The sequence below is a fragment of the Macrotis lagotis genome, chromosome X, assembly GCF_037893015.1.
Source record: "Macrotis lagotis isolate mMagLag1 chromosome X, bilby.v1.9.chrom.fasta, whole genome shotgun sequence".
Lineage (NCBI taxonomy): Eukaryota > Metazoa > Chordata > Mammalia > Peramelemorphia > Peramelidae > Macrotis > Macrotis lagotis.
The window spans coordinates 180,241,859-180,265,250 of NC_133666.1; the positions used below are offsets into that span (position 1 = coordinate 180,241,859).

The following is a 23,392-nucleotide window of genomic DNA, read 5'->3' on the forward strand; positions in this document are numbered from 1 at the left end:
GTTGTTTCCTCCTCATTGAGGATGACTTACTTTACTTTTTCTATGTTAACTTTAATTTCTGTGCTTTTTGGTATGGCACTCTACCCTTCCTCATCTTAAAATTCCAAACTCTGATGAAGTTACATTAAGATATTATATCAATTTAAAAAAAAACTTAGGACCATCTACTCTTGAGGTCATGATATTACAACAAAATTATATGCATATCTTTCATGAGATCAGCAAATGATCTATTTTTCCCATTATCAGACTAATTCCAAGTATAAACAGGAGTAGTATATATAAATTTGGGCACCTGTTACAAAAATTAAAAGCTTTTGAATTTTTAAAAGAATATATGCAAAGAAATTTAGCAATATATACGCAGAGAGTGGGGTATAGATACATTGGCACACTCAGGTACATCGCATGCCTATAATGTTTAACCTAAGTGATATCTACTGAACCAGAAAATGTACTATTTTTATGGTTTTACCTGAATTAATGAATAAGAAGAGTTTTCCTTTTATTAATTCCAGGGTGATATAATCTCCATTTTGTCCTTTTCTTTGTAACAGAATTCCATCACTTTCCATTGTTTTAAATTTAAAAGAAATTACATCTTTTAATGGCCTAATGGATTTTTCATCAAATCTGTAGAGCAGGAAACTTTTTCCATCAAAATCCATCACTTCAGATCCTAGAGATAAAGATATTAAAAGATCATTTTAAATGTGAAAGTTTTTTTCTTTAATAAATATAAAAATGCATATGAAGACATATGAAGACTCTCCTTACAGACTATAAATGTATATACTATATAACTAGAAATTTGATTTCACTGGTAAATAGAATTTCTGGTTAAGAAACTTCCTTTGAAAATACAGATTACAAACTGATCTAATAAAGATGGATACTTGGAACTAAGTGAATTACATAAAAAAATCACTGTATAAAAAAGATGAAATTTGAATTCATGTCTTCTTAACTTCAAGGCCAACACTTTAGCAACTATATTATACCTACTTTTTACATGTTAGAGGATAGGAACTGACAATGTAGAATGAACTTGTGATTCCCTTGGGAACTCACTGGTAAAGAAGTTCTCTGACAATATAGGTTGATGACTTTTTCTACAATTTACAGTCATAGAGAGCTAATAGCAAATAGAGTTTAAATAAATTGCCCAAGGATCCTAAGCAGTATGTGTCAGAAGCTGGACTTGAAGCTAGGTTGTCCTGACTTCTAAACAAGCTCTTAATCTATAATGGGATATTGTGCCTTTGTCATAGACATTAAAAGGCAAAAAGAGATTGTTGTCATCTTATTCATCTCTTGATATCAGGAATTGATGAATCTAAATAAAGTAGTCATGAGTATGTTATTCTAACATAATCTATCAAAAAGATTTAGCTTTCTTTTTCAATTCATTTCCCTATTTTACAAATTAAAATAAAATGTGTTATCCAAATTGTGATCTAAGTTTCTCCTCTTCTAGTTATAATCAGTTGTTTTATTCAGTAAAAAGTGAAAAGTTGAAAAAAAAAGTCAAAAGTCCGGATAAAAAAATGGAAAGCCTAGAAAGCTTTCTTATCTATTACAAGATTGAATGATGTCCTCAAATGTTATGTACCTCATCTAATACTAAAAAACTAAATTGACAGTGGACATTTTAAATAAATGGTTTATTTTCATATATATACTTCTATGCTGTTCTACCTATAGACAATTCAGGACTCATTTCAAAAGATTATTAGAATGGATAATCTATTTTGATTTATATAAATTGGACTTTTAAAGATCCTTATAGACTAGAAGATAGCATTTTTTATGGTGACCTATTTTCATTCTTAACATTAGGTACAAATATTGTCATAATGAATTCTAAATCTTTTCTATTGACTTGTTAGTCTTTATAATCAGTAAAAGAATTGTTCTGTCATAGAAAGGTCATAACTAAGAAACTACTTTCCTTTCAATTTAAGTTTTTCATCTAGTAAACGTCAAGATTACATATAAGTTTACCTCAAAAAAAAAGCTAGAAATTGTAAAATAACTTCTATCAAAATAACTTATAGAATGAACAAAGGAATATGAGATATAGAAGCTCATAGTATATTTTATACTTCATAGGAAGAAAAAAGTAACTTCTTAAAAGATATTTTAGTGAATAAATGAAGCTATAGGAAAATCCAATACAATGAAAACTGTTTTCCTATTGTTCAGTGAATTCTTTCAAGCCAGTGGAAAATAGTATGTTTACCAACATTATTCATCTTAGAAAAGAAGGAGAAAGCAGAGATGGAAAAGGAGGAAGAGGAGAAGAAAGAGAAGGAGGAAAAAGAGAAAGAAGGAGAATGAGATGGAGAAGTAATTGAGGAAGAGGAAGAAGAGAAGGCGAAGAAGAAAAGTCTCCACATCTCATGTGCATGAAATATAATACATCATATTTAAAAGGAACCATTTATATTTGCTACCTTCAAAAATCTTATCAATTTTATAGTCACCCTTTGAAAATGCTATGGTATGTTTTTCCATATCTTGTTAACATATTTAATACTTAAGAAGTATAAGTTTAAAAGGAATAAATATTATATTTTGCACTAAAAGTATCTTGAGTGAACTAATTATTTCATTTTAGAATTGACTAAATGTTCATATAGAAACATTTATGTAAAATAAAAATATTTACAAATTTTCATGATATCAAATTTATAGCAAAGGATTTTATATATATATATATATATATATATATATATATTCCTCAAAGCAATGATAAAAATGATGTATTTATTGTTAATAAAAATCCTTATAACAATTAAATATCAATGATATTTTCTCCTGAATATATCAAGTGATTGATTCCTTTTGCCTAGTGTTTCTTCTTCCTCTTCAATGATATTACTCTGAAATAGCAAAGTCTTTTTCATGAGGCACTTCCATCAGACAAAAATGGGCCACTAAAAACATAACAAAGGCAATTCAAATATGAAGCTATGTCTTTAAAAAAGATTCTATTTTCTTTAAGAAGGTTAGCTATCATTGACTCATCAATATATCTAGACTCAATATGCAACATATTAGTATCAGTTACTGCTGGATGTTTAACCATATGATATTCATCATATTTCAAAACACAGAGAAGACAAACTGAAAAACCTGTAAAAATCACCAATGTGTAATTATAATGCTTGCAATACAATTATGATAGTTCCATGATTTTCAGGGTGATATCATGGAAATTTCCTAGAGACAGATAACCTGAGTTTAATTCCTATCCAATGGGCCATGGGGCTTTGAGCACTTTATTAAGATTTACTAATATACAAACATACACATATATGTATCTCTCTCTCTCTCTCTCTCTCTCTCTCTATATATATATATATATATATATATATATATATAAAATATCATATATAATATAAATATGTAATATACATGGTTTTATTTATACTACTTACCAAACAAAATTATCATTGATAAAGATAATTCTGTGCTACATAAATGAGTCTTTTATTTATTGTAACTATCAGTAATATTCATTTTTTTTACTTCATTCTTAAACTTTGATAGAAGGGCAGCACCTTGTGTGAATACATATACCTACTTATCTTTACACTTACCAATTTAATCCAAAAACCCTTAGACTAATGACCAGCAAGCTTTCAGGGTTTTAAACCCTTGGCAAACTATCCAGGGCAAAGTCTGATCACTGTCCTCAATCATTGAGTTTTACAAGTTCCAGGATCAAGTTTGGGTCTGAACAACAGTGACTATTGCTGACCTCAGACTTTATCAGTCAGTTAGAAAACACTAATAGCTCAAAGTGACAGAGGCAGAGGCTCCCCTTGCATGTAGAGTTCCTGCTCTGGTTATTTATCTGAAGGTTTCAGAAAAACTAGAAGCTGGAACTAAGTCTACTCTTTTCCAGGGGAGAGGGAGATTTGACCCACAAAATTACTATTTTTTTAAAATTCCTTGATAAGTATACAGCCCACGGCAGAGACTACTCTTCACCTTGGACTGCCACTAGCTATTTGGCCTGAATCTGTGACATGAAACTGAGTAATAAGGCATAGAACTAATAGGTATCACATATTTCTACACTCTTTAAAAGGTCTCACTTATAGATCAGGTACATATTTTGTCTTGGTAAACAAATTCTCCATAAGTAATTAGTATTATAATATTATTTTAATAACTAATTATCAATTTGTGATCTACCCTCTTCCTTTTATTTCTGTTAAAACATAACTCATGAAAAGGTCAGTCAATTTCTGAAGAATGTAGCTGAATGATTACTACTAGCCCTCAAAGCACATGCTTCTTAATGACTTTGGGTGGGACTCCACCCAACTAAGAGGCTAAATTTCTGTTAAAAGACTATAAATAGAATCCAGTCTAGGAGAGTCTTTGCCTGAGGGAAGAATTCCTCTCCTTGATCCTCTCCATTAGAAGTTAAAGGCATCAAGTCATGAAAGAGAAAACTTGATGAAGAGGTCTGGATGAAAATTGTTTCCCCTGCTCAGAAGCCTTGAACCTGCTGAGTCTCATGAACAAGTCAAGTTCTTGGAGGACTACCTCTATGTTAAATGTCTACCATTCAGGGTTGATTTTTACTTGTGGGGAGCTCCTGTGTCATAACAGTTTTAAGGTGCTTCAGGATTTGCCTTAGGGTCTTTAGTTACCAGGAAAAAACAATGACCATCAATTTCTTGATTGCCTGCTAATCTGATTAATCAATTGATTATTAATTTTCTATAAACATAATTTTTAAGGGTTTTATCACATCACTGTGCTGGAATGCTACTTATCCAAATACTGGTCAGACCCTAATCCCCAATATCTGCAGATCTTTCTCTCTGTGATCTCAAAGCTCTGTGCTGAACTGAGCTATAAAGAGGATTGATAGTAATTTTTTTTCTTGGATTTCCTAAACAGAATTCAGTCAAGTGTGTTATATATATCTGTTTGGAGGAACTTTAGTGGGAGAATTCATATTTCTTCCTTTTACTTCTCTATCTTGGCTCTGTCTCCTAGAATTCCTTTGGTTGTCCTCACACAGTCTATCCAAGTTTTCTCAGTTGTTACTTTTTGTGAATGTCATGACTACGATGTAATTACTTAGCATTATTTTAATTTTAAATCCTATGATTATTAGAAGTTTGATATTTTTTCCAGATGATTATGGATATTTTGTATTTCTACTTTTTTTTAATATTCTATGTTCACAGAGATATAAGAGATTGTTTTGTGTGTGGGAGTACTGTAAACCTTTATCATTTGGTGTCTTCTAGCACCAGAGCATTATTTTACTAAGTGCCATGGGAGTGGGAGTGGACCAGGGACTGGGGAGGATATTTAAGCACTTACTTTTGGTAAATAAATGGAGATCTGGGAGATCTGGGAGATCTGGGAGATCATGGAGTACTTGGAGAACTAGGAAAACTTTAAGGAGAACTTGTCATCCTTGTCACCCTTGTCTCCTGCCCCTTCAGCATTCGCCTGGGTAAAGATAAACTAGCCAGCAGGAACCTAACACATCCTGAGCAGCTAGTCTAAAAGGAACTTAACACAGTGGCTTCTAAACTTTACAGTGAATAGAGTACTTGCCCTTAAGTCAGGAGAAGCTGAATTCAAATCCAGTCTCAGATACTTGTTAACTATACGACCCTGAGCAAGTCATTTAACTATCATTGTCTCATAAATAAAATAGAATAGATTCTATGTTAATATGTTTTGATCACTCTATAAAGCAATGATTCTTAATCTGAGAGGTTTATAGTATTAATTCCTTTGTAGAATAAATCATGATTTCAAAAAACACAATATTAATAAATAATCAATACAATCTAGATATAGATAGGGATAACATCTATGCTAAAAAGTACCATAAGATATTGGAACATATATACCTAGTATTTTATACTAACACACACACACACACACACACACACACATATATATATATACATATACTCTCTGAATGATTGACAGTGTCCAAACACTTAAAGAAAAATAGAAAAAGAATGAGAAAGAGAAATTGGCATCTAGATGGCATAATAAATGAATCACTGGGACTTAAGATGGAAATACCTGAGTTCAAAACAAGCCTCAGTCATTTCCTAGGACATTTCCTGGCACAAGGTAAATGTTATCTATGTGTTATTATTATTATTATCATCATCATCATTATTAATGTTGTCATTAAATTTTTTAAAAAACTAAGAATTAGTGACTGAATATGCCCATTTGTTGCCCAGTGAAATTTAACTAAAGGATGAATTCAAAATTTAAGAAAATGAATGGAATTTTTGAAAAGTTAGAAATGAAAGACCTCTGATTAATGAATGGGAACATATATATATATATATATATATATAGATAGATAGATAGATAGATATAGATATATATGTATCTATCTCTCTCTATATATATATATATGTGTGTGTGAGTCAATAAACATTAGCTTCCTAATATGTACCAGACAGTGTGCTAATCATTGAGTGTATAAAGAATTTCCTGCTTTCAAGAAGTTCACATGAGAAATAGGAAATTATTCACAAAGGGAAAACATTAGAATTGAGGAAGAAATCCTAAGGTGAAATTTTAGGTGGGATTTTAAGAAAGCCAAGGAAGACAAGCAATGGAGAAGACAGGGAGAGACTCTCAGGAATGAGAGGTAGCCAGTGAAAATGCACAAAAAGACATGAGCTGATGCTGGGTGAAGTAAGCAGACTTTATGGATGAACTATGAAGGATGCTGATCCTCTTAGTAGTTTAATAATCAAGAACAATCCTGAGAACCTTGTTATGAAAAATGTTATCCACATCCAGAAAAACAAAAACTAAAAACTGTGGAATCTGAATGCAGAGGAAATCATACCATGCTCACTTTAAAAAAATTTTATGCTTTTTCTTTTTTTTTTTCCTCCTGGTCTCTTTGTTCTACTTCTTCTTTAACAACATGACTAATTATGGAAATATGTTAAACATTATTGTACATGGACAATTTATAACAAATTATTCTCTGCCCTGGGGGAGGGGGAAGAAGGAAGAGTGGTAGAAAAATGTGGAACTCATAAGCTTGCAAAGGTTGAATGTTGAAAGCTACCTTTGTATATAAGTGGAAAAAATTAAATTAAGTAAAAGGAAGTAAAAAAAAATAAGTCCCAGGGGAAAAAAAAGAAAATATCTGAAGTCTAGAGGTAGAGTGTCTTGTTCCAGGAATGTCAAAGGAGTCATTGGATCAAAGAGTTAGAGTAAAAATGGAAGGGAGACAGTTTATAAGGTCTTTATTTAAAAGAGGATACTATGGTACATGAATACTATGAGATATTATTATTCTATAAGAAGCCATAATTGGTCAGACTCTAGAGAAGCATGGAATGATTTATAGGATCTGATGGTGAACAAAGGGAGCAGAACCAAGAGAACAATGTATACATAAACATTATTATGAGATGAACAACCTTGATGGAACAAATTCCTCTTGACATTCCAGAGAGCTAGGACAGCTATATATAACTGATTGTGGACTATATTATCCCCAGCCAGAGGAAGAAAAACAAAACAAAACAAAACACAAGGGAAAAAACCCCACCCTTCTGAATCTGATGAATACTTTATGTATCTCTTTCTCTTAATCGGAATTACTCATGCCCAAAATTACTAATTTGTAATATGTTTAACAAAATATGTATATAAAATGCTGATCTGACTGTTCCCTGTCTGGTGGGGGGGTGGGGGTGGGAAGGGAGGTTGGAGGGAAATTTTGTAAATTGGAAATTTGCATGTACAAATGGATGAAAATTAATTATTTAATTAATTTACAAACTAAAAGGATACTATATTTGATTCTGGATTTGCTAGGGAGCCACTGGAGTTCATTGAGTAGGGAAGTGACATGGACAGATCTACATTTTAAGAAAAGTTTGAAGATTGAGTGGAGAATGGTTTAGAATAGGACAAGTAAGACTTGAGGGAAGGAAATCAACCAGTATTATAATAATTCAAACATTTGGTGATTAGTCCTGGACCAGGGTGGTAGCAGTGCCAGGAGACAAAAGTACATATGTGAAAGATATTACAAATAAAAATGAATTCTATATATATGTTAGAATACCTGATCTTGAAGAGAAACTGCAGAGATAAGGTTATGAGCACAGAGGTCAAACAACTTTCGAGAATTATAATTAAAAAATTTAATAAAGAATTATAATTTTAAAAAATGGTCAACTTTCCAGAGGATCAGTTAAGAAACATGCTACCCACCTCATGAAAATATGGTAGAGTGAGTGTGCAAAAGGAGACATAGGTTTTTGGACATGGGGAATTTGGTTGACTGCTCATTTTTTTTATTATATAGTTTTTCTTTGATTTTCTTTTTCCTTTGGGCTAAAATATGAGTGGGAGAAAAATAATTTTATTTTTTAAAAAATGATCTCCCAGAAAAAATAAGACCATAAGATATAATACAAGATAACTAGACAACTTCTAAATTTAGAAAGTAAAACATTGTTCAAAAGAGCTTACAGATTGCTATTGTAAAGACAAAAAAAAAATGTAAAAACAAAAGATATATCTAAAAATTAACAAAGAAAGAATAAGACTGAGTTAAAATGTTGCCCAAAAGAGTCTAAGTCATCTATAATTGCTATTAGACCTGGAAGGAAATAAGTTGTGCCATCAAGCTGCTTCATTTTATAGAAGAGGAAACAAGTCCTTAGAGTCAGAGCAGGGAGTAGATAGAATTCAAGTCTTTAGATCCCATATCATTGCTATTTTTCAGTGTACTGAAATTTAATTTTCTTAGATAGTCCTTTCTCAGGACTCACATCTCTCAGTCTTTCCCAAGTTGTCTTTCTCCCCCCCCCCCCATACTCTACTCTCACCAATTCCAATTTGGACAAACTACCAGCTTGCTGAAAAAAATAGAGGTTTGGGACTCCACCCCATCTCTCCTCCTGAGATCCCAAGGCCATTTGTAAGATCACTGGCACTGAGCAGAGTTGCTCAGTGGTCAGAGGTCAGTTTAGGCTTTCCTCCTACTCACTAAAACAACTGGATTACAGGTCCTGTCAGACTCAGACTTTTCATTATCTCACAAAACACCTCCCTCTTTGCCTGTGCAAGTCAAAAACCTGAGCATAGAGCCTTAATAGAACTCTTTCTTGCTTTCACTAGTCTCATTAGTGGACTTTGTACCATCCTTCCTTCCTTCCTTAGGGGAGTTTAAGTTCTATCATAGCCCCTCTCATAGCCCCTACTTTGAGACGAATTTTACCTTCTGGGGCAAAATTGTCAGATCCATACTCTCTTTTTTAGTGCTTCCTTGTTTATTGAACTACCCAGGAAAAGTGGAGGGAGGAAATATTTCAAATTTTAAACTATCTTAGTATGCCTTTTAAAAGAGGCAGGATTAGCTGAAAACCATGCAAAACGAATATCTTTTAAAGAAGTCTCTATTGGCAATGCCCCTCTATTATACTGGGAATGGGGAGGTGGGGGGGGGGGGGCAAGGGAGGAGAAAGATAGACAAAGAGAGACACACAGAGACAGAAATTTTAAAGTTCTTAGTCCTTATTAGGGTACAAAGCTACTCCTCTGGCTATCAGTTCTTTTATAAGTTGCTACCATGTCAATTGGAGGTGACCTAAATTCTGGGGATCTTATCTCATCATTTAGAAAAAAAAAGTAAGTGGATAAAGGTGTTTTTTAAAGGCTTATAGGCACAGCTAATATATTATCTCTGGCTTTTTTTATCCCATGTGTCTTGAAAAAAGGACTATTTCTCATATTATTCACAGAGGGTCTAGAAGTGCTTACTCTGTCTAGGATTCAGACCTCTACTATAGAAAAAATTCAAACATATGTAGCAGGTACTTGTTTTCTGCAATCTTGGAGAAATATAATTTAGGTGCTTAGGTGGTTACAATTTCTATATCCCAGAGATGAAATTTTATCTGCCTTTGGCATTTCTATCTTTTGAATCATTAATATTTGTAAGCAAGATTTGTAAGCAAACAATATTTGTAATCAAGAGGATTGATTCTGACATAAGGTGCTCATTCTTTGAAAATACCAGATGAGAAGTTATCCTCTTAGAGAGCCTCCAGAAGAATAGATGAGACACTAAAGGCATTCTTCTACCTAATAACCATTTTATTGTAAACTTGGTTATTCTATCATAGATTGAAACCTAATAGCTTTTAAAGGGGGGAATACTTACACACTACTTACTCCTTACCATAAAGGTCACAATTAGGCAATGTATCCTTCTATAGGAGTTGTTATTGTTGATGTTTTAATAGAATTACAATGGGAGTTAATTACTAGAATTGGTGTCTCATTATTTGCATGAAATGTACTGAAAGAAAAAGAAATTTTAAATGGAATGCACTTGTTTATTGTTAATACCTTCAAGCTATCTGGTCAAGTTCTGAAGAAGAAACAAATTCATTCAGAAGAATCTAGGAAGAGTGGCATTTAAAAAGTTTGAGAGATCATTTCTGGGTGATAAGTCACAGTATTAATGTTAGAATTTTAATAAAAAAAAGGTCAGTGGCTCTCAATTGCCAAAGAAAATCATGGTGCCAGTTCATGGCTTGTATATCTTTGGAAAAGGAATGTTGCTAAGAGTTGCAATTAAGGACTTCTGGGGCAGAGCCAAGATGGAGAGTGAAGTTAACATGTTTCTGGAGCTTTTTCCTTCCAAAGATAAATGAAGCCTCTGCACAGACATTAAAGCTACAGATCCCACCAAGAAAAAGAGAAGATTCAAAGAAATTTTCAACAGTAGACATTGTAGAGGATCTTCAGTGAAGGTCTATCTCTTGGGGGGAAGAGAGGAAGTAAAACCCAAGTAGGTAGAAGAGCAGGAAAGCCAGTGGGAGGCTTTAAGCAACAGTACAGACCAGATCTTGACAGCATTGGTTCTGGCAGCTAAATAGCAAGCCAGCAGGGAGGGTCCCAACCCCAAACAAAATCTGAAACCTGGCAACACTGGGGCAAAAGACAGGATTGGGTTGGGAACATACCACTGCATAGTCAGAATGTGGTCATAAAGGAAGAAATAAACCTCTGCAAAGGCAAGACCTGGACCACATAGACAACATCTTGACCAATGACAAACCATGGATCAGATCCCAGTCCCAGCATAAAAAAGCTTGGATTTTTATTCCCTATAACCCAGGAGCAGAGCTCAAACAATAAAGATGAGCAAAAAAAGCTAAAAGAGAGCTTATTATAGAAAGATAATTTGTATATAAAGATGACAATGCCAATGTCAGAAGAAGAAATGAGTAAAAAATGCTCACGGAGAAGCTTAAAAGAGTCTATAAATTGAACTCAAACCCAAAAGCTCATAGAAGAGCTTAAAAATATTTTAAAATCAAAGAGAAGAGGAAGAAGAAAAATAGAAAAAAGAAGAGAGCCATGCCAGAAAATTATGAAAAATTGACCAGAGAAATTAACTCCTTTAAAAATAAAAATTACCAATGGAAAAAAGAATATAACTATTCCAAAAATGAAATTGATCAACTGCAAAAGGAAAGACAAAAGTTAATTAAAGAAAATAAAAATTAGAATTGAACAAATGGAAACCAATGAATCTCCAAGAATATAAGATTCCATCAAACAAAATAAAAAAAGGCTAAAACATTGAAGAAAATGTAAAGTAAACTTATAGGAAAAAAGCAACAACCTGGAAAATAGATCCAGGAGAGAATTTTTGAATCATCAGACTACTGGAAAGACTAGATCAGAAAAAGAACCTGGAAAGCATCATGCAGGAATTATCAGGGAAAACTGTCCAAATCTCCTAGAACAAGAAGACAATATGGCCATTGAAAGAGTACACAGAACTTCTCCAGAAAAAGATCCCAGGATAAAAATTCTAAGGGTTGTTATAGTCAAATTCCAGAATTCTAAAATACAGGAGAAAAATATTGCAAGCAACAAAAAGAAAACAATTTAAATACAAAGGAAACAATCAGACATGCATAGGACATATCATCTTCAACATTGATGGAACAGAGGACCAGTAATACCATATATTGGAGGTCAAAGGATTTGGGACTACAACCAAGATTTTACTACCTTGCAAAATTCAGCATATATTGTCAGGGGAAAAGATGGATGTTCAATGAAATAGAGGACTTTCAAAATTTCCTGACAAAAGACTAGAAATGAACAGAGAATTCAATCACCAAATAAACAACTTGGGTACATGAAAAGGGGAAGGAAACAAAAATCAAAACAAATTATATTTGAGACCATCAGATTGTATACATCCCTAATAAGGGAAGATATAACACTTGTAACTCTTGTGAATTGTAGCTCACTTAGGATGCTTAAAAGGTTGAATATAATTGAAGAGATTGAACTAAGAAGATATGGTTCTTGTCTCTCCATTGAAGAGGTCCAAGATGATATCACTATATTTGAGAGAAAAAGCCCTGATGAAAAGTAGGGTGTTTACTTTCAGTTTCCTTTGAACTACTTTAATTCTGCTTTGATCACAAAGTTTTTATCTAATGAGAATCATAAGCTGGATGGTGATGAGTCAGTGTCTCCCATACCTTACAATCAATTGTAAAGTTCTTAAGAGAAAACCTCAGAGCATCCCAGTATTTAGAGCACTTTGAGTCATTATAGTAAATTAAATCAGGGTTAGACTTATTCCATATTTTACTTAACAAGGGGTTAAGTATCCTGGGTTGAGAACTAAAGGGGAAAGTGTGAGAGATGGTATGCTGGCCTGGGGGGGGGGGGGAAGGTACAAATACTTCATGAAATGATTTTGCTTTGGATGATATTTTGGCTCATAAGGAATGTGTGTCCTTGGAAGGTACTTGAAAAGGGGCTGAGGTAAAAAATGATTATAATTTGATATAATTCAAGACTCTTGAGAAGTGTACTTCTAATGATACAGAAGAGGGGAAGGTACTCAGTGACTTTGGGGCAATGACGCTAATCAAGCAATCAAGCAATCAATCAATGTTAATTGTATTTTGAGGGCACTTGGAGCTTTTCACACAATCAAGTAATCAAGCTGTGATTTATGGCACCTGAATAATAGTACTTGAACACCAGATAAAGAGGCACAAAGATAATTTTATGAGGAAAGAAGGGAGAGAGGGTATGAACATTGAGTAAATTCTATTCAATGGATTTGCCAGGGAGAAGGAATGAGATACATTCCTCCTTGGGTTTAAAACTCCATCCCATTCTACAGGAAGGGGTGTGAGGAAGGAAAAGATAAGGGAAGAAAGGACTGATAAAAGGGAAGGTGAAAGTATAGGAGAAAATAACCTAAAAGTTAAATTTTAAAAGAAAAGTTTAAAGGGAAAGGGAGTAAAACTTTAGTGAGGAGGAATAAGAGGAAAGGAAAGAAAAAATATAAATGGGGAAAGATAGCATGGAAGGGAATATAGAATTAGTAATCTTAATTGCAATTGTGAATGGGACAAACTGTCCCACAAAACAGAAGCGTATACCAGAATGAATTAAAAACCAGAATCCTACAATGTGTTGTTAACAAAAAAAAAACACATTTAAAGTAGAGAGATACACAGGGTAAAGGTAAAAGGATAGAGCAAAATATATTATACTTCAGTTGAAGTAAAAAAAAAATCAGGAGTCACAAATCTAATCTCAGACAAAGCAAAAACAGAAATAGATCTCATTAAAAGGGATAAGGAAGGAAACTACATCTTCTTAAAAGGTATCATAGGTAATGAAGCTATATGATTATTAAACATATACACACCTAGTGATTTAGCATCCAAATTCCTAGAGGAAAAGCTGAGTGAATTACAAGGAGAGACAGCAAAACTTTAATAATGGAGGACCTCAGCCTCCCTCTTTCAGAACTAGATAAACACAACCACAAAATAAACAAGAAGAAAGTTAAGGCAAATGAAATCTTAGAAAACACCTGTGATAGATCTCTGGAGAAAACTTAATGGAGATAGAAAAGAATATACCTTTTTCCTCTTTATCACTTGGCACTTATACCAAAATTGACCATGTACTAGATCATAAAAACCTTATGATGAAATGCAGAAAAGCAGAAATAATAGATGCAAACTGCTCCAAAAAATGATGCAATAATTTGGAATTACACCCAAAAAGCAATAAAAATGTGCATGTCCTTTGATCCATAAATACTACTACTGGGTCTATACCCTGAAGAGATCATGAAAAAGGGCAAAAATGTCACTTGTACAAAAATATTCACTGAAGGAAACAGAACCAAGAGAATATTGTACACATTAAAAATATTGTGAGTTGATCAACATTGTTGTTGCAGGTACTTCCAGCATTTCAGAGAGCTAGGATAATCCTGTTATATTAGCTATGGACAAGTCTATCTCCATCTAGAGCAATAAAAACAAAACAGGAAACAAATAAAAAAACCCTTCAGACTCTGATTAACATTGCATTCACTTTTTTTGTTTTTTGGTTTTTTTTTTTTTGCAAGGCAGTAGGGTGAAGTGACTTGCCCAAAGTCACACAGGTAGGTAATTATTAAGTGTCTGAGACCAGATTTAAACTCAGGTCCTCCTGACTCTAGGAAGGGTGCTCTATCCACTGTGCCACCTAGTTGTCCCTATATTCACTTTTTAAAAAAAATTCTTTTGTGAACTTCTTTCCCTCAATCCCAGTTCCTCATACTGAAAATGACTAATCTGTAAATATGTTTAACACATATATGTTTGTACACTATTCATGTGACTGCTTGACACTGGGGTTGGGTGGGTGGGAAGGGAGGATGGAAGGAAATTATGTAACTTAATATATATATATGTATGTATGTATATGGATGAATGTTGAAAAACTTTCATAACATGTATTTGAAAAAATAAAATACCACTTAAAAAAAAGTGGCAATTAACTCTGAATGGTTAACAATTAAAGAGAATGAATATCACAATGAGTGACTGGACTTTTAAGTTATCTCCAGCATTAGATAATCTATTCAAAAAATTTATCTGGACCCAAACCTGAGTGGAGAACAATGGGTTTTCCCACTGGGTGTGGTTTGAACAAGATTTTTAAGAAAGTTAATCTGACTTCATTATCAGTAATGTCTTTTAAGAGACTGAATACTGAAATGAGGACTATAGGCAAGGGTGGCGCTCTGAGTCTCCCCTAAATCATTGGTAAGTAATAATCATTGCTCTCAGAAGATTTCTAGTATTCTAGTTGTAAAGTGAGCAGAGAGAAGAGAACAATTTATACAATGGTTATAATAACTTAGAAGAGAACATCTTTGAAAGATTTAAGAACTTGGATTGGTACAATGACTTCAGAAGACTGAACAAGAATCATGCCACCCACCCTTAAGAGGAAATGAACTAAAAGTGTAGCATCAACCATATATATATATATATATATATATATATATATATATATATATATATACATATATACATTTCAGACAGAAAATGTACAAGTATCTTTTTCTTATTAAATTTATCTGTTACACAAAAAGGCTTCTATTTCAGGGGTTGAGAGGCTGCAATAGAGAACTGGTGGGTAGTGAGAGTGATGTAAAAAAAAAGGAAGAAAAATCGGTCATGAATTATTAAAACAATATACAGAAGAAAAGAATGCAGAAGGGGACATAGATAAGTAGGGCAATTGTGTTACTATTGTGAAAATTTAACACTCAAAAACATATTTAGTGTAATGGAAACAATTCTTTAAAAATAAAATCTTCTAAATCAAAGCGATCCACAGTCATATAAAAAATTGTTTTAAATCATTAATTATTAGAGAAATGCAAATTAAAGCATCTCTGAGATACCACCTCACACCTCTCAGACTGACCAATATGACCAGAAAGGACAATGATCAGTGTTTGAAGGCATGTGGGAAATCTAGGACACTAATACATTGTTGGTGGAGCTGTGAACTCATCCAACCTTTCTGGAGAGAAATTTAGAATTACACCTAAAGGGTAATAAAAATATGCATACCCTTTGATCCAGCAATACTTCTACTGGTTCTATACTCTGAAGAGATCATGAAAAAGGGTAAAAACGTCATTTATTCAAAAATATTCATAGCAGTCCTATTTGTGGTGGCAAAAATGGGGAATGGCTGAACAAACTGTGGTTTATGTACATTATGGAACACTATTTTTCTATTAGAAACTAGGAGGAATGGGAATTCAGGGAAGGCTGGAAGGATTTGCATGAACTGATGTTGAGCAAAATGAGTAGAACCAGAAGAACATTGTACAACCCTAACAGCACCATGGGGGTGATGATCAACCTTAATAGACTTGCTCATTCCACCAGTGCAATAATCAGGCACAATTTTGGGGTATCTATGATGAAGAATACCATCTTCATCCAGAGAAAGAATTGTGGAGTTTGAACGAAGACCAAAGACTATTATCGTTAATTTAAAAAAAAAATAACCTGTTATCTTATATGTAATTTTGCTATCTCTTGCACTTTATTTTTTCCCCTTAAGGATATGATTTCTCTCTCATCATATTCAACTTAGATCAATGTACACCATGGAAACAATGTAAAGAGTAACAGACTGCCTTCTGTTGGGGGTGGAGGGAGGCAAGTGAGATTAGAGGGAAAATTGTAAAATTCAAAATAAATCAGTAAATCAAATTTTTAAAAATCCTCTTTTTCTGTTCTTTGTATTTTGAAATGCTTATGTTTGTTGAAGTTTTTCAAAAAGTCACAGTAAAAAAGTAAATGTTAAAAAAAAAACTTAAGAAAAAACAGAAATACTGACCTCAATAAGGAACATCTAAATAACAGAGAATTAGCTTTAATTTGAGAGGTGATAAATGAGATCTCAGTGAGAAGAACAATAATCTGTTCTACTAATTCCCTTGGCGTACCTCCAAATGTTTAAGTAGAAATATGTCCTTTTGAAAGGGGGTAGGATGGTGGGGGTGTATGGAATACATAATGAATCTTTACTAGATAGTTTTGAAGTTAGACTTGGAAAAATAACCATTCCTTTTTTTTCCATTCACATATTAACATCTATGTTTTATAAATGAATAGAAGCTTGTCTTGGTTTTGTTAGAGGAAAATATAAATCAAATTAAGACAATGTTAAAGTTCTCCATAACAACTATAATAAAGCCACAGCACTGATGTGGAATGTAGGTACTTGAAGTCTACATCACTGAATTGGGTTTTAAAGAGATGCAAAGGAAGCACTCAACTGGCACTTGAAAAATCAACAGGAAGAAGTTGTTCGACATTTATGCAGTAGCATAAAAAAAAGCAAGGCAATTTAGAAGATGTTAAGATATAAAATATCAACATTTGGCATAATAAAAGAGATGACAGTATCCAGTAAAAACAAAATATATATATATATACATATATATATATATACATGGACAGAGGATGACTTTAATAGCGCTATTTTAAACTTACTAAAGAGAGCAAAATAGCAGCAATGCCTATACATGTTAATAACTAGTGTCAATATACCCTAATGTTTGTTACACATGAATTTTATGGTAAATTATTATTATTATCATTGTTACTGCTGGTATTATTATGTCTTGCTTAAAGTTAAGTAGGATGACTAGGAAGGTTTGTGGAAAGAATTTTTAATATATATATATATATATATATATATATATACATTTCCCAATCTCCTGAATGAATGTAAAGAAAAAAAAATCTGTTAAATGATAGCCTATCCTTTTTTTAAAGATTGCAATAAAAATAGATACAAAAGATTTTCTCATTAAAATAAATGAAAAAATAAATAGTTTGATGATAAATTTCAATAACTGAATGGTAGAAAAAGGGTCAGAAACTCCCTATAATTTTTGCCTGTTTTGGTACTTTAAATACAAGATCCTTGGCCAGTGATCAATAAGAAAATTAAAAGAGATTGGAACCTGTTCCATCTAGTAAATTCTTGATCTACCTCTCAAGCAGAGACATATTACAACCAAAAAACATCACTAGTTCAAAAGAGACATGTTTGTAAAAGTTTATAGAGTAATATGGAAGATTATTACTGTATTGCCTCATGAAACAGAGTGAAGTAGTTGAAGGAAAATATGTTTTCATAAAAAATGCCAAGAGGCCCAACCAAGTCTTCATGAGAGCACTTAATCAACTGAAGGAAGTAAGTTCTGGACTAAGCCTGCTGCAAGGCAGTGCCCTGGTTATACAAAAGGTGTTGGAACAACCTTTACAAACCATCTAACTCTAGGGAGTTATTAAAAATCAATGTTTGCTACTAAATATGCAGTCCCTAATTTCTGTCCCTGGGAGTCACTCATAGACAAGGGACTAGACTTTATGTGAATAGGCAGAAATTCTTTTCATCTCTTTTAAGGCATGTACTCCTATAGAATAGTACTTGCAGTCAGCATATCTGAGTTCAAATCCTGCCTAAGATGCTTATTAGCTATGTGATCTGGGTACATGGTTTCCTCAATTATAAAAAGAGGATGTTAGCACATATATTGATGTACTAAGAATCAAAAGAGATAATACATATTAATCACTTTGCAAACTTTAAAAAGATATAAAAATGTTATTTTTATTATTACAAAAGAAGAGCTGAAATTTAAAGAGAAGTGAAAAATGAGCCAGATTCATGTTATAGGATGAAATTGCTTTACTAGTCTTGGAGAGGAACATAAAAGAGTATCTATCTTTATGCAATATATATCTAGTGCCCTGAAGAGGAAGGAATGCCAAGACAAAAGAGAGAATGAAATTGTTCCCTCATTTAGAGACAATGATGGTGAAAGTACTATCTCTTTGTTCCCTCCTTTGTCACTGATATTTTTCTGTTGTATTGTCCAAATCTTCCAAAAAAATGAAAAAAAGAAAGAGACAATATTCTTTAAGATACCATTCAATTTATGTGGGTGTATCCTTGAGAGGACTAGAAGAAATAGGATAGTGAGAATTTTTAATTGCCTTGGGAGAGAGAGATGCAGAGAAGTGAATTCACTTTCCAAATAACTGAGAAGCAGGACTACATTCCTAACTGGGAACTCAAGAGAAATCAAAAATATTTTATTGAGAAACAGAACTATAATTCCCCCAACATAGGGAAAAGATTATGTTACGTTAATCTAGACTGAAATGGTTTCTTTTAAGCAAAGAATGAGCTTAGTAGTGGCATAAAGGAATTTGGAATTTGATAAGACAGAATCACAGAACTGGAGAGATAGAAGTCTCAGTAGTCAACTAGATAACCCATTAATAACATGAAACTAAACTATAAAGTACCCAATAACTGGGTATCCATTGTTAGCTTGACAACTTCAATATGGTGAGATCTACTGAAGTACAATATTAATATTTGTGTAATCCCTGTATAAAAGGGGTCCTCTTCATACCTTTCTGGGTCCTGAGAAACTCCTAAAATATATAAACTTGACTAGGCACCTTTGGGTGTGAGAATAATTGGACAGGACCCAAATGCTTGACTCTGGGGTTCACAGATATACCATAAATTTATCTGAGATACACAAAATGCTCTTGTTAACCTAATCATTTTGCTGTATCTGTAAAATTCCTCCTTTCTCAAGACTGCCTCCCCTTCCCCCAGATGCAGCTGGAACCATAGGATATAAATTTCACTTGCCTTGAACCTGTGGGAAACCCTGGAATATGTGACACCCTCTGTCTCGAGAAACATGTTAAGACATAAAGCAAGATCTATACTAGGCCATATGTTTGCATATGCTTGTAATAGTCTAACAAGGAAATCTATCTAACTGCTGTCTCTGCTTCTGTATCCTGCTTGCTCACAATACACCCCCCAAAAATATTATAAAACCTTGTTCTCTGGACACTTGATGCTTTGAGGAGGTATCTGCAGGTAGTCATTGATAATAAAATGTACTCCCCAAAATTCATAGGCTGATCTCCATCTTGCTTCTTGAGGTTTAACACTACCAACTATCAAGGCAATACATTTTAGAAAGGTTCTAATTTTTGACATTTTTTTCAGATATTAAAATTAAGTTCACCTTCAACTTCAACTTTTTGTTCTTGGACAGCCCTCTCAGTCCAAACAAAAGAAATGTAATCTCTCCTTTACATGATGGTCTTTCTAATACTTGAACAAAGATATCATGTCCTTCCTGAGTGTTTTTAATATTCCTTCAACTAATCCTCATTTTAAGACCCTCTACCTTCTTGGTTAGCCTTCTTTGGACCTTCCAGTTTATCAAACTCCTTCCTAAATTAACAATACTAAACACAATAGTACAGATTCAGTCTGATAAGGGCAAAATAGAGTAAAACTATTATTTTTCTAGAAGCAAGGCCCCCTCAATTCAGTTTAAGTTTAGATTATTAGCATAACTGACTGAGCTTGAAATCCACTAAAACTCCTAGCTCTTTTCTAGAATAACACTGACACCTCCCTTAATCTTATATTTTTGGGGTTAATTTTTATACTGAAATGCAAGACTACATTTATTCTTATTAAATTTCATCTTAGTAGATCAAGCCCAGTTTTCTAGACTGTCAAGATCCTTTTGGATCTTGACTCTATCCACCCAATATATTATCTATCCAGTCCAGTTTATACAAGTTATTGACAAAAAGTCAAGGACAACTTGGTGTAGTCTACTTGAGGTCTATTGCAACACTAACACTGAACAACAAGATGAACTCTTTAAATCCAACCATACAACCAATTTTACGTCCTTTGATTACATTATTGCATAGAATCCATATCTCTCCCATATTCTTCTTAAGAATTAATAGGAAATAATTTATTAAATTTGGTCAAACTATAGATAAGCAATATGCACAGCTTCCTTCTCATCTATTAATTCTGTTCCTAGTTTTACCGCAAAAGATTTTAATATGGCATAAATTGTTTTGGGCAAAACTTTCCTCCCCTACTATAGTCATTGTTTCCCCTTCTAGGAGTTTTCAATGTGCCTTTGGATGCTTCTGGCCTTGACCAACATCTCCCATCTTTAAACTTCTAAGAGGAGTTTAAGGAAATTTGGTCTTATCCAAGGACGTACATGAATGGAGGCATTGGGAAAGAATCCTTCCACCCAGAATCCCTCCACCCATACTGCATGGGAGTCCCACTAAGGAAGGTTGCTCCTGAAGGACCAAATGACTCTAAATAATAACTATCCTTAAATAATAGTTAACAAAAAGAGTTGTTTGTATAGCTTTGGCTCAGCTACATTCCATTCCTCTTAGTGTTAGATTTGCCACAGTGGTATGTCTGGTCAGAAGAGCATCTTGACTTTCATGGAAGTAAAAAAGTCCATAACATGTTTTTAGATATAGCCAATATAGGAAATTGTTAAGCTTGATTATGGTTATCATTAAAGGATTTTTTTCTTCTTTTTTTCAGTTGAGGTAGGTAGCCAATGGGGAAAGGATGGTAGGGACATAATTCTCACTTTCTCTATTCAAAATTGGAAAAAAAATTAGGTCAGAAGTAATAACTTACAAGAGGGATAGGTTAGATAGTGACATGTTGAAATGATCATATTCTTATTAAAAAGCAAGCTCCATGTAATAGAGATTTTGAAATTTCATGCATAATATAATCATTTTGTTCTATAATGTTTATAGAAATAGTCATTTAATTTCTTATTTGATATGCTAAAAATCTTAGGCAAATATTCTGCCTTTAGGCTAGAATGAAGGCCTGGTCAAAGAAACATGAAGACAAAGAAATGAGGTCCAGATTTAGAACTAATAATTGGAGGAAAAAAAATCAACAAGTGAAGTACCTACACATGGTTTCATTTATAATTTTCTGATCAATTAAATATAAAGTAACATATTTAAAATATTATCACCAATGAAAGAATGCATTGCTGATTCATTTTTTTTTCTTTTTAGATTAGAAGTGATAGATTTGCCAACAATGAGCTACATTCCATCATGGGATCCTCCCAGAGAAGTTTAGTCCTAGCTCTAACACTAGTCTTGTGATCTTGATTAATTCACTTTTCTCAATCTAGTCCTCAGTTTTGTTTTGAAATTTCTAAAATAAGGTTTAACTATGATCTTGAAGGTCTTTTACTCATGTCATATAGTTACAACATACAAAGATAATTTGTATATTCTGATTCTATGCATGGAGAAATGTTATCTGACCCTTATGAGGAACAAAGTCATGCTTTTTCCTCAAAGATATTGTATTCCATCTTTTTGAGTTAAATTAAAACCTTTGTGGAAAGGTCTGTAAGCTAATGGTAAATCAGAAACCATACTAAACTGAATCTTGGTTTTATTACATTAATGAACTTGAAATTCTTTCTTGAGTAGGTGACAAAGTAAAAGTTAAACTATAGGGGATCAAAATAAATCAAAATAAACAATCCTGGTCATAACAGTTTTTAATTAAGCATGCTCATGGATCTTCTGAAGAGACACAAAGAAATGAATGTTAGAAAAAAAAAATCAAATTGTTATTTCTCGATTATAGCATTAGAGGTCATTCTAATCCCAACATTTTACATAAGATAAAGCAAACAAACAAACTGAAGTTCAGACAGGTTGAATGAATTTTCTAAGCTTTAATGAATAGCTGGGACTATAACCTAGGTTTACTGATTCCTAATCCAATGTTATAAAAGATAGATAAATAAGAGATATCAAAATGGACTAGTATGGAAATTATAAGATATGAGAAGAGGTATATATATATATATATATATCTACAAATGTATATACATATATACTTTCTTAATTATAGAAAAATCATAGCAATATAAAAATCTTAAAGAAAAAAGGATGGGGGAATAAAAAGGATGATGGGAGAAAAGAAAATAGATGAATTAAGCAAAATAAAGCTTAAGATGTTGCTCAAATGAAATAAGGAAGCCCTGCCAGAGTAATGTTTTTGATTTAATTCTAAAACTGTCTTAAGTTCTCTAAGGGGAGGGATTGTGTTGATTTTCATTATTGTATTGTCAGCATTTTGAATTTTATGCAATGGATAATTGATAATGTTTTAAGCTGAGATGAATTGAATCATTTCTGAAAATCCTTCTATCTCAGGAGTCATTTGTTGAATACACTTATTTCCCCAAAATTTCATGCTTACCTATACATACATATATGTATGCATGCATATACACACATATATGATGTAATAAAACAAATATTTTTTAAGCATATATTGTGTCCAGAGTCCTGTGCCATTGTCCCTAAAATAGCATGCCTTCTCCACCTCCTCTTGGATAAGCTGTATATGTATGTATACATATCTATCTATCTATCTATCTATCTATCTATCTATCTATCTATCTATCTATGTGTGTATGTGTGTATACATATATACATATATATATATGTATATATGAATTAAAACTGTCTTCTCAGATTTTCCCTTCCTCAAGAAACTGTCCTTGTACAAGTCCTCCTCAGTCTGATTATGCTTCTATTGA

At 32.9% G+C, this 23,392-nt stretch overlaps 1 protein-coding gene across 2 annotated transcripts in view; it reads right to left on the reverse strand.

Moving 5' to 3' along the window:
- CNTNAP4 (contactin associated protein family member 4) overlaps positions 1-23,392 on the reverse strand; it is a 588,793-nt gene that overhangs the window by 199,711 nt on the left and 365,690 nt on the right. For both annotated transcript variants that reach the window (XM_074208780.1, XM_074208782.1), the window contains exon 5: positions 476-679. In XM_074208780.1, coding sequence (XP_074064881.1) covers positions 476-679 — 204 coding nt within the window. The remainder of the gene's footprint in view (positions 1-475; positions 680-23,392) is intronic.